The 12582-nt window shown below is 38.0% G+C and overlaps 2 protein-coding genes across 13 annotated transcripts in view; one reads left to right on the top strand and one right to left on the bottom strand.

Annotated features, from left to right (window-relative positions):
- Positions 1-633: 633 nt before the first annotated feature.
- Positions 634-6809, bottom strand: bnip3 (BCL2 interacting protein 3). Its single transcript, XM_082151993.1, has 6 exons — positions 6477-6809; positions 4598-4766; positions 4368-4446; positions 3588-3694; positions 3323-3472; positions 634-1731 (listed from the first exon to the last, which is right to left on the bottom strand). The coding sequence occupies exons 1-6, from the start codon at positions 6517-6519 to the stop codon at positions 1689-1691; spliced, it is 591 nt and encodes a 196-aa protein (XP_082008119.1). The 5' UTR covers positions 6520-6809; the 3' UTR covers positions 634-1688.
- jakmip3 (Janus kinase and microtubule interacting protein 3) overlaps positions 4313-12582 on the top strand; it is a 42666-nt gene continuing 34396 nt past the window's right edge. For 7 of the 12 annotated variants that reach the window (XM_082151883.1, XM_082151882.1, XM_082151879.1 and 4 more), the window contains exons 1-5: positions 4313-4449; positions 5454-5607; positions 7913-8104; positions 8315-8414; positions 11810-12048. In XM_082151883.1, coding sequence (XP_082008009.1) covers positions 11914-12048 — 135 coding nt within the window. In that variant the 5' untranslated portion in view covers positions 4313-4449; positions 5454-5607; positions 7913-8104; positions 8315-8414; positions 11810-11913. Of the gene's footprint in view, positions 4450-5453; positions 5608-6777; positions 6905-7107; positions 7246-7912; positions 8105-8314; positions 8415-11809; positions 12049-12582 lie in introns of those variants that run through there. The other 5 variants (XM_082151876.1, XM_082151875.1, XM_082151874.1 and 2 more) reach the window with 2 other exon arrangements.

Below are 12582 nucleotides of genomic sequence, written 5' to 3'. Positions count from 1 at the left end.
TCTATGTTCAGTGTAAATATGGTATGTATACTGATTCCTATTAAAAAGTGTATGATAACTGTGTATAACTTAGGTATGGTTCAAATTCATGTGAACCGATTGGTGGGCAACATCCCGTTTTCTTGGAAATGTGTCCTGTTATCTTTAAGTCAAATTAATGTTGGTAACAGATGCATTGCTTTCTCATTCTCCATTGATGCACATTCATAATTGCCATTTTAAACTAGTGTGCAGGACAATGCATTAGAGATGTTGTCAATGTGCAAAATTACCAATCTAGAACAACAGCATTCACTTATTTTGAAATGTGTATATACTGCTGTTGATATATTGAGATGAATCAAGAATTTGTTTGACACAAATTGTCATCACTCACTCTCAAGTTGTTCCAAACCTGTGAAGTTCGTTCTTCTGTTGAAAATAAAGGAAGATATTTTGAACAATGTTGGTAACCAAGCAGTTGCTGGTCCCATTGACTTCCATAGAATAGAGAAGTGAGGAAGTCTATAAGGACCAGAAACGTTCTTCAAACTATCTTCTTGAGGGTGAGTAAATAATGACAATGTTCATTGGGTGAATTACCCCTTTAATATAACTGTAATAATTCTTAAAACACAGAATCCAGAGGAAGTGTTGAAGTAGTTGGCAGACATTTATTTCTGTTGATTCCTTGTTGTTGATACAAAACCATTATGAAATTGACACGTACACTGAATACGACTACAAAACATGCACAAATTTACACAATTTCCCTTATACCCCTGCCTGATTCATTAACAGTTTTATATAAGGCAATCTTCGGGCTGGAACCCTGACCATTCAGATAAACATCAGTGAAGAACATCTGTGATTTCAATTCAGGTGAGCACTAAGGCAAAATCAACTCAACAACATTAGTAAAATCTCTCAAGCTTGAAGTATATTGTACATTTATTTGTGATTTCAATTGACATTCAGATAAGAGTTGATATGATACTCAACTTTTGGCTAGTATTTACTAAGGACAGTTGCTGTTGTGTGTGTGTATACTGTATAATACTGTGCACAGTCTGATTCCCAAAGCAAAGGTCTGTTTTTTTTTTGGTTTCTGGAACATCTTGCATGCAGAAACAACTTCAAGATACAGAAAACTGGAGCTTTGACAAGGTAAAACAAGTCATATACTTTGTTATATCATCAAATGTTGAGATTTAGCATTCGATAGATACGATCCCTGTTTTTAATGGGGTAGAAAGTTACATCTCCCAATTCACAGTCTTAAGTTTCAGGTACCATCTCTGGAGATCCAGCATCTCGTGATCCACTCGTCCTTTCCTCTCTCTCATCCCTTATTTTACGATCCTCTCAATATTCTTAGTAGTCTTGATATGAGTAAATACGAAATTATGAGGATGCAGTACATCTAATTCTATCAGGCATGTGCCCATAAGTCTAGCGTAGCCTTCCCTGCGCTGACGGCCCTGGAATGGACTGGCATTACATGTCGATTTGGAAGAGGAATTATGGGAAAGGCCAGTGGAATACACTAGGGGGAAGCGAGACAGAGCGGCTCACAGCCGGGAAGAGGAAATGTGTCACGTGACCTTGCCCTATCTGCATCTACACAAGCACTTATTCACGACAAAGCAGCTGAGATGGTGGATGTGCGTATATGAGATTTGTCTTGTTTCTTGACTTTTCCTTCTCCCTCAAAATGTGCCAGAAGTAGTAATACGCCTTCCGATGTACACCCTAAAAAGAAGAAATTAATATCAGATGGAGTTAGTAGTATTCTCAGGCTAAATAAGAACCTGAATTCTAGTATTAATTTATCATGAAAATGAATAACTCTTCCAACTTTCTCCTCCAGGTTGATTTTTCCGTAAATCAGCGGACTTGTTTTTGCATCAGCAGAGATGTGAGAGATTTCCGTCAGTGGAAAACTGCTAAGTCATACTAACCCCCTGTAGAGCACACTAGCATGCATTCCAGCACGCAGACCGCATCCATCCGCAGGACTCAAAAATAGCCCTTTATGTGTCACTATAAAATATTGTCTCTGCGGATAAAAAGGATTTGGCTTGCTTTTTTAACATCAAAATCGATAAATACAAGGCTTAAAATCTTGCAAAACATTGGGTGGTTGATTATTGGTAACTACCCACAACTCTCTAAAATATTCAGTTCCCTATTATGGCTCAGGATCTCCCTTAAAGGTTGTATCAGTGATTTCAGGTCCAAAATTTTTTTATCACATTCATCTAATCTTTCCTAACGATCCGCTAGCTGCCCGCCCCATAAGCATGGTGTCAAAAAACCCGGGTGTTGTGAGGTTTTGTGCTCGTGTACGGCTGCACGCGAAGTCGGAGCTGAAGAAGAAGATGGCTCAAAACCTCAACACCCTTCCCCTGTCGGTGATTGGTTGGAACACCTATTTGTTTTGGTTTTGAGTGGTTGGTGAAACCATTTGTGTTTGTGTGCAGATCTCAGAGCCTAGGCTGCCTACAGAGACGCGTTTTTTTGGCGGGCAGCTAGCGGATCGTTAGGAAAGATTAGATGAATGTGATAAAAAAAAAATGTGGGCCTGAAATCACTGATACAACCTTTAAATGTAAGTTAATAGGATTTTTTTTATTTTGTTGTGTGACAGGCAAAATTAATGTGATCTGACCGCTACCGGTAAGTTTGGAAACATTAAGGTTTTTAAAAGATGTGTCTCAATCTCACCGAGGCTGCATTTATTTGATCAAATACAGTGAAATATTATTACAATTTAAATGAACTGGTTTCTGTTGTAATATATTTTGAAATGTAATTTATTCCTGTAATGCAAAGCAGAATTTTCAGCTCTTCAGTGTCACATGATCCTTCAGAAATCATTCTAATGTGCTGATTTGGTGCTCAAAAAACGATAAAAAATATATTACAACAGAAACTAGTTAATTTTAAATTGTAATAATATTTCACAGTATTATCGATTTTACTGTATTTTTGATCAAATAAATACAGCTTTGGTGAGATTGAGACATCTTTCAAAAACCTTAAAAAAACCTTAATCTTAACCTTAAATGTGTGTGCATACATACATACATTATCTATCTATCTATCTTAGCATAAAATAGTATATCAATAATACTGAAATAACACTGAAGACAGCATTGTTAATTAATGTTTTTTTTAATCTTATAATTATATTATTTTATTCATATGCATACGATTTTGAATAGTTTTGGTTAACATTAACAATACTGCAGCTTAAAAAGTGATTGGTACAAAAGTTACACACTGATATACTAGGGTAACTTCAATACTAGGGTTCAGGGGTTTGTTTAAATGTACTCACCCGAGTCCCACAGCAAGGATGTGCGAAAGGACGAGCGAGGGTAGGAAAACTTTGAGGAATTCTGCCGAGAAGATTCCTCCCTTCTTCATCACACTGGTGTTCCTCATGCTGAGTGTGCTGGAACGCTTCGGGTGCCTCAGCAGAAATTCCCTACAAAGGCAAAATTGACTGTGTGATCTGTTTGTCCTTCCTCATTACTGTTGAGATGCTTTTACGTTGGCTTATTAACAGTATTAAATTGTATGTTTTCTAAAAGTTTAGGTACTTGGGTGGCAAGTTTTCCGGCCGGCTCGACCAGTCCCAGATCCAGTCTGCATTTTTCTTCATCAGGATCTCCACCTCTCTTCTCCTCTCCAAATAGTCTTCCTCTGACTTAAACCAGACCACAACAAAGTTAGGGGCCGTTCACACAGAACGTGTTTTTACATTCGTGTGTGTGTGTGTGTGTTGACAAGCACTAAAATGTCAGAAACTGTTCTGCCTTTTATGTTTAAACTGGAGTCGGACAATAATGGAGAGACTCAAGAAGAAGTGACAACATGTAGAATGCAACAGGAGTTTCCGAATGGTTAGTTGATGAATTTAGGTTGCTGATGTGGAGTTAACTATCTCCAATTAGCATATTCTGTCATGATAATCTATAAATCGCTCGTGTGGGAACTGTTGTAAGATGCCAACAGAGTGAGATGCTATTGCATTTGTGTAAAATGCAGACGGATGCGAGAGCTTGAGCAGACTCACAAATGTGCTCTACTACAACAACTCTTCCTCTTCTCAACATGGACTGTGTGTGTTTCTGGGGACGGGGTTAATGTATTAGGGTTAGTGATATCACTAACCCGGGAGGAATGTCGTGTAGTCCCTACCAGCCGTTTGTTGTAGTCCTTAAAAAACGAAAATATTTCCCTTTGCTTTAAACTTTGAGCATTGTAACTTTGCAGATGTTGTTTATGCTCAAACAGCAACATTACACACTAACTAAAGTTAGAAAAGTGAAATCATAATCAACCACCCCTCTAAGTCATGACAAGCTGCTAATATCTACCTGTGAGCTGTTCTTTTCTCCAGAGCTGTGGACCTCGGAGCCCCTGCGCAAGTGTGAAGGAGTCTGGGATCTTGGAGGACTGGTGAGATTCCCAAATTTATATAATTTATTCATATGGATTTATTATTTTATTATAACATGCTTATCCTATCAAATGAACATCTTGGAATCTTACAGTATTCTAATCTCAGTGTGGTTTATGCACTAAATTAGCATCTGGTCAGACTGACCTATCACATGGCAGGCTTCCTCTTGAGCTGCTCCTGCCCGACTCGTGCTGTGCTTCCAGAAGCATCTTCTCCAGGTCTCCACTCGGGGCGGTGCTGGCGGCCTGTTCCTCAGTTCCTCCTTTAGGACTGCTGCCGCCTCCATTGTTAAAATGCAGCTCCACCCAGGAACCTGCAGGAAAAAGACAAATCATTTCTAGGTCTTTGTTTTTAGTGTTGCATGCAGATTTAAAGTCACCATGATTATTTTTTTTTATTTTTTTTAATGGAATATTGCAGTATTGATTATAAATAATTTATCTATGCACATTATTTTAAATAATGTGCCTCGTAATCTTTAATCCAAGTATCTTCCTCCTCCTCCTTGCAGCATCATCTATTCTCTGATGATGTTTACTGGCGCGAGGGCGGGGCAACCTGTCACTCACATGAGATCCACCAATAGCAAACCAAAACAATCCAATCAATTCCAGAGGGACAAGTCTCGCCCAACGTTTCGTTTTTTTCTAGTTTGTAAAGCTGTTTCATTCCGATATGTCACAATAGGGAAGAAATGACGATCAAAACTTCCATTTCATGCTGACTTTATCTACAGTCCATTGTTTTTTTAGCCTCTTTTGGAGTTTTTTATTTATTTATTTTTATTTACCTCTAATGTTGTGCACTCCTCACCTATGTTTGTGTTTTTTTTTTGTTTATGTTTTTATATACAGTCTATATGCCATTGTCTTTCAAGAATCAGCATATTGCAAGCATCACGTCACACCAGTTATGAATATAAGTGCCTCAAGTTTAATTATGTTTTGCAATTCAGTGTATTGCAAGCATCACATGTTTTAACCAAATATTTTATCGACAGGACATATTGAAAACTGGGTTGGGCATGAATCCATGATCGTGACACAGCGACCAGAATATCCAGAAAAGCAGAGGACATGCCAGCACTTGAGACTCAACCCAGCAGCCAGAGCAAAACAAACAGAGCTCTGGCTAGAAATAGCTCATGGAATCAGGTCATTTTTTTTCACTCATCATCCAATGAAATCAGGCTGTGTAATACACCTCTTTCAAGTAGTCCGCCTCCTTTCTGTGAATCGGTTCGTTCAGACAGCTCGTTTCAAGGAACCGGTTAAAATGGTTTAGTGATTCTTTACGTCATCCCGTGATTCCATTACTTCTTTTTTTTTTTACGTTATAATAAGGATATTTATTTTAACTTATTAACAAAAATCAACATTAAACTATTTCATTCAACCCTAGGTTTGATGTTTTAATAAAATGTGACTGGTCACAACCAACGTGTTGATTAAACTGCCAAATAAATCTTTAACATATTTTTATAATGTATCATGCGATGCGGTTCTCTCAGATACATTGTTAATTCGGCTCATTACGATTCAGATCTGTTCGAAAGAGGCGGTTCTCCGTTCAGTGAGTCGGCGAGTTGCGTTTAATTCCTGAACAAATTGTTCATAACGGTTCTGTGAATCGGTTCAGTGAAGAGATCCGACTCTAAAGAATGATTCCTGCACGAATCGAATATTGTTTTGCTTCCATTTTTATTATTGCAGATCACATGCGTCATTATGTTTTTTTGTTTTGTTTTGTTTTGTTGCCCACACCTCCTGCTTCTTGACACACATTATTCCGTGAAATAGCCTATTAATAATGCCTGGACAATCATTTAATCTGACGTGAAACCGGAATTTGATGCATAGCATGAAATAAATATATATATATCTAATATATAGAATTTCGAACGTTACTGCTTAAGACCAACGATAATCCCCACAATTATGTACATATTAGATATATGAATGGGGTTTTAAGGAGAAACATGCATAAAAGAACATTAACTTGAGCTGTTTTGATAGCTACATACCCTGAAGGTTTTCCTCGGGCACGCTTTGTTTCTCAATCGACATTTCAGTTCCCTTTACCGACAAAACAAAGAGCAGAAGAGGATTCACGTCCTTCTAAATCCTTAATCGGGAGTCGGTACGATTTAGAAAAGCAGTTATCCAAAGGCATGGGTGGTTCCACGCTCGAAACGGTGTTTGTCGCCGAGACGAGCTCTGCTTTATATATTCTGCACGTCCAGTATAATAAATTTCATGTGACAGAAGTGGATCGGGATATTTATTCCACGAATCCACACAGCTGGTGGTGACGCAACATGCGGCTGTCCTATGGATGGAAATATAGGGCAAACAGAATGACAACAATACTGGCAGTCTGGCACACTGGCACACGGGATGCCAGATTGGGCTAAATCCTCTTCAGGGTTGTTGCCAGGTTGTACAACTCTAGGTCAGGTACCCTACATTTGCAGGCTTCACCACAGTATTATAGTATCCTTTCTTTCTAGTAACGGTTCTTTTAATTTATTTAGGCTACTTATCAGATTTTAGTTTAGTTTTAGTGTTTTCATTGTGTCTTTTCATTGTTTCGGTATCTTTAATTCAGTGTTTGTATAAACAAAACAAAAAATCAGGCTATTTTAATTTTACTCTATTATTATTATTTATTTATTTTCAGTTAACAGTTTACTTTTGAATGCGTTCATTTTTTTAAATCTTCTTCCCATAAGAGCTCTTAACAGCGTGAAATGGATAGCAATGTGCAATGCTATAAGACATGTCTCTTTCAAGGTATTATACATTTCAAGGTACAATCTAAAAAATGCTGGCTGTTTCAACCCATGTTTGGGTAAAAAAAACAGTTGATGGACCCTATTGATAAAGAAATTATTTTCAGTTTTGGGTGAAGAATCCCTCCCAACAGTTGGGTTTGTCCATATTTGACCCAATCATGGGTTGAAACAACCCATCATTTTTGTGTGTGTGTATTATAGATCTCCTGTGACTACAACTTTGATATGTTATGAGAGGTATATTTGGAAAACCTGTCTGAAAACAGTGTTTTTGCAATTCTGTTTGTAATTTCACAGAAATGAAGCACTGCACCTTTAACATCATTCATTTCATGCTTTAGCTCTTTGTCGCCATCTGTATGGCTTGAGGATAATCACTGCACTACACTAGGATGAATGTTGTTCTGCAGTGTTATTTAACCCATGCTCAATGATGCAGTTTCTAGTATCAGCCATATGGAGGGAACAGCATGCTGCATGTGATTCCTGAACTGCTTCCAAATAAATGAGAGCCATGCAAGCCTTCATATAGCTTGTTATGCATTTGGTTGTTATTTAATGCATAGGCTGGATGATGACGTGATGTTATTAGACTTAGATGTAGTTGCAGTGCATTGACCAGTGGGCGGCTACAATAGCTGTCTTTTCCTGTATCTCTCTCTCAGGCAACCTCGGATAGAAGCCAGACTTCACATCTCGCAGAACTGCCAGATCCTAGTGTGTATGCATGTGCACACGCCTGCGCATATGTGTGTGTGTGTGTGTGTGCTCCGTGTCTATCTCCACTCCTCTTCCACCCTCCTCCCTGCCAGCATCAATCCCCTCTCTCCATCAGGGATGGTGAGGGAGTGTTTATGGTAAGTGCAAGGAATCAAATCTCTCTTGCTTCATAGTCTCTCCTCTAACATGCAATAGCTCCCCCTTTTTTTCCTCCGTTATTCCCTCCTGGTGATCCATCACTACCGGCTGCCGAGGATCCAGCTGTGCGCAGCTCGGTTCTGCTGAGGATTCAAGCATCTTCTGCATGGAATTCAGGGCATGACAACATGCCTCCCTTGTCGTTTCAGAGCATGTCCTGCGAATCCCACGGAATGATGGAGGACCAACAGCTCCCTGGATAAACCCTGCAGACTAAAACAACATCCCAACTCAAATCATGCACTTAAGGTCAGTCTCAATCTATATGCACTGATTTCCTTTTTTATTCAAGCAGGGTGGCACCGAACACGCAGACCTGTGTGATTACCAGATAATGATCCTGATGCCGGCCTGATGGGATGTTTGTCAGGACTGTCCATGTGAGCTACAGAATGGGGAGATGTTGTTTAAATGATGCTTGTAGCAGTTACAGCCTCGCTTGCGCAGGATAATAACGTCCACATGCTGTTGTCTGCACTCTGGGACATTTATCGAAATGTTCTCGGAGGGCCATCTGCGATGCAGAGGCTTGTTCTGCTTGACGTCTATTTTCTTCTATTGCCTGGCAGAGAAACACAGCATAGGTTGTGTTTATGATGCAAGCAACCAATGACGAAATGTGCTGCTTTTTTTGGAGCATGCAGTCGTCAACCTAAGGGAATGAACTCATTGACTTTAGATGTGGAGGGTTAGAGAGACTGTTTGGAACAACAAAAAGCAACAAAATGTATGAATGCGCTAACCAATTTAAATTTCAAAGCATTGGTTGCATTGCAATTAATAAAGAAGACTATAGGATTTTGATTAGATGTCACTTTAATAAAAGAGTTGGTCTACAAACAGGTTGCATGATGTTGATGCACTTATAAAGCTTGTATGTTGTGATTGAGGATTATATATGGGCTCATTTATGATGATGAATACTTGCTTAATCAATGATTATACTTTTGCCCTTGGTCAGGTGCCTGTATAAATGCTAAATATCCCAAATTGTTTCGTATTTAAGAGCAGCTTCACATTTATCATTCATTTAAGAGCATATTGCTTGAGTCTGCTGAGTCACTGTAATTCACTCAGATTAGATGCCTCATGTTATCTCTCATCCACAACTTTAAAGGAACAGTCAAAAATGAAAGATCTGTCATTATGCACTTGCCATCATGTTGTGCTCTCATGGTGCTCGTATATGAAAGGTCATTGTTGAATAGAATAGATCAAACAGCTTGTGATCTGGCTGAGATGGACAGTAATTGAGTTGTTCCTCAGACCTGTCAGTATAGCTGCTGTATATATGAAAAGTGCAGTTATCTTATCCAATGATCCACATAATGTATTCATTGCAACTGGGCAAAGCTGAAGAGTGTCTTTCTTCACTTCTTAAGTGAGATTGTGTTAGTAGAGTTAGTATGCCTACTTCAGTACATACTAGCTTTCAGTGTATTGTTGGAAATAACTATAAAATTTCGCTTATACCACTAGAGAGCGGCAGCAGAAAATGAGGTACAAAATTGCACTTATTGTTGTAAAAAAGTATGTGTGTTTATATATATGTGCTTAATTAAAAAATATGTACAAAACTATTACTGAACACAACACAGGAGGCTTATCTATAAAACACTATTTAAGCCTATTTAAAAAAGTTAAGATACAATACAGTTTTTTTTGTGTGTGTGTGTGTTTTAGCATCAAGTAAGCTTTTTAATATTATAGTGTTCTTTGAAAACAAAACAAAAATCCTGTTTATAAAATATAAACTGTCTGTGTCAAAAGTGAGGTTGACATTTTATCTACTGCACTATATAGAGCCACAAAGTTCAAAAGTGCAAAAAGGATACTGAAGCTCCTCAAGGCAAGCCAAGAGCACCCTGGGAAATTCATGGATGTGATATAGAGACACTTGCAAAGTGCATCTCTGATTGCATGTTCAATAAAACGTGTGTTAAACGGAGTGCTTTCAAAGCCAATGAATTCATTAAGTGCTCATATAAATGTAATTATTGTTTTGTAATGGTGAAAGCGTGTAAACTTAAAGGGGCAATATGTAAGGATTTTCATGCATTAATCACTTTTTTATTGCCATTGTGTGAACAGCTTATAATGAAACTTAAAAAAACGAGACTTTCCCTGTCTTTATGAAAGCCTGTCGACTTTTGTGTGAAGGACTCGGGTCGTTTTTGCCGGGAAAATGACGTTTACTGTAATGTCAATGTGTCATGCAAAGAAAAGGGATTAATTCAAACTATAGTCTTTAAATATACAGATATATATAGTCCCAATAATGCGGTATAATCAATTTTTCATAAGTGTAATTTTAATAACCTATTTACATATTCATCTAAACATCACTCTCAGCAGTGTGGACGGTGTCTGGATATTCGTTAACAGTATATCACTGCAAATGTATATATTTCCAACGAAAAACAACTATTTCGGGCCATTGAATCATGTTTAGTCTGGTGTACGTTATGTGTACACAAGCAGTAAGTTGCTGGCTGCAGTTCACGTAACGGCCTCCGGTGTCGCTAATAACAAGGGTTTCTGAATTCTACATATAGCCCCTTTAAAGCTTTTCCTTCAATCTAGAGATGTTAGTTTTTTTCTGTCCTAGTATTTTATCCTTTTTAGTCATGTTCAAACCAGTTGGCATGTTTTTAGATTCCTCTTATCTGTAGTCTGCTGAAGCGATCAGTCAAACATACAGCTGGAACAATGTTTCTATGGGGATTGGATGTGGATTTAGGATTTGTCAAAGTATTAAATATTTCCAGCACTTGTAAGCAGAGAAAAACTTTCTCTTTCCAGAATTGATACTGCTATAACAGCACAGCAAGGACATCTTTTTAATATACATTTAATATTTCATAGCTCAATAGACAGAGATACTTTTCCTCATATGTTTCACCATGGCAAAACTGAAAGACACGACTGTAAGAGTGTAGAGTGAAATTAATGCAGGTTGGAGAACAGATATTTAGTTTAGTTGGATTAGAAATGTTTGAGTGAACATTGAGATCCCTCCCTGAATTGTTTGGCAAATTTGAGCCCAGTTTGAGACATTGAGATCTCTTCTGAAACTATAGAGAAGATGTGAGATTACTGGGGTCTTTTTCTCAAGAAAATAAATAAATAGAAAAGCTGGAGACTTTGGCTCCATTTGCTCTTCACTTAATCTCATTTCTGTCACTCGAGATGTGATTTGAGACCATTTATTGATTAAAATGGAGTCAGGTAGTCCCATCAGAAAATAATTCAAAAGGAGTAATAAGCCAGGTGCTTATACTGTCATCTTTGCTAATAAAGAGTTAAACTTGAAAAAAATACAATTAGTAAACACAAAAGAAGATATTTTGAAGAATGTCGGTAACCAGACAGTTAACGGTAGCCATTGACTTCCATAGTATTTTTATTTATTTTTCCTGCTATGGAAGTCAATGGCTATCGTAAACTGTCTGGTTACCGGCATTCTTCAAAATATGGAAAAAAAAAAATATATATATATCCGAATTTACAAAAAGTACATTGCATTTGTTAAACCATTTCATGGGCTTGCTGATTTTCTCTCAGTGAAACAGTCAAACTGTAATACTGTGATTGTTCTAGGTCTCGGTGACCTCTGTAAATACTTGTGTCTTTGTGAACTGCAGGTGGGTGGAAAGATGTAGCTGAGGAACAAACAGAAGCCAATCTTGACCGTTCACAAACTCAGGTCATCCCTGAAAGGGGCGTGGCCTGTGGAGTACAGCCCAATATGTCCAAGAAAGCCCCCAGTGGGCGGGGCAAAGGGGAGCGGCCTGACGCCATGGCAGCACTGCAGGCAGCCAATGAGGAGCTGAGGGCCAAACTCACGGAAATCCAAATTGAACTGCAGCAGGAGAAAACCAAGGTTCGATTCTACTCTTTATTTACAGTATAGTTTGTTGTGGAAAACATGCAAGTGACTCCATTTCAGATGTATTATTTGGTTTCTATATTATGTAGTTTGACTATAGAAAATGGCTTCTCATCTGCTGCAATGTGTTTAATACTGACCTCATTTCCTTCTGCATATTTGAAATATTTATTTTCTCTAGAGTTCAGTCTCTGCTGGACGTCTTTTGTTGTCACGTCAACCATTTATGTCACTACAATTGCCTTTTAATTCTTGTTCTGTGTTATGTGGGTGGAATCAGAGCCGTTGCTTCATAGTGCCTTAAAATATTCTAGCAAGGATGCATTAAATTAATTTATAATGTCACACAAGATTTCGGTTTCAAATAAATGCTTTTCATTTGTGCTTTCTATACTTCAAAGTATGTATCAAGGTTTCCAAAAAAAAATAAAAATAATGTAGGCACAAAAAAAACATCACTGATTCATCAATCAGTTTCTTGAGCAGCAAATCATCATATTAGAATGATTTCTGAAGGATCATGTGACA

The sequence above is a fragment of the Leuciscus leuciscus genome (assembly GCF_965113295.1).
Source record: "Leuciscus leuciscus genome assembly, chromosome: 21".
Lineage (NCBI taxonomy): Eukaryota > Metazoa > Chordata > Actinopteri > Cypriniformes > Leuciscidae > Leuciscus > Leuciscus leuciscus.
The sequence above is the reverse complement of the archived record's forward strand: the minus strand, read 5'-3'. Positions and strand labels throughout refer to the sequence as shown.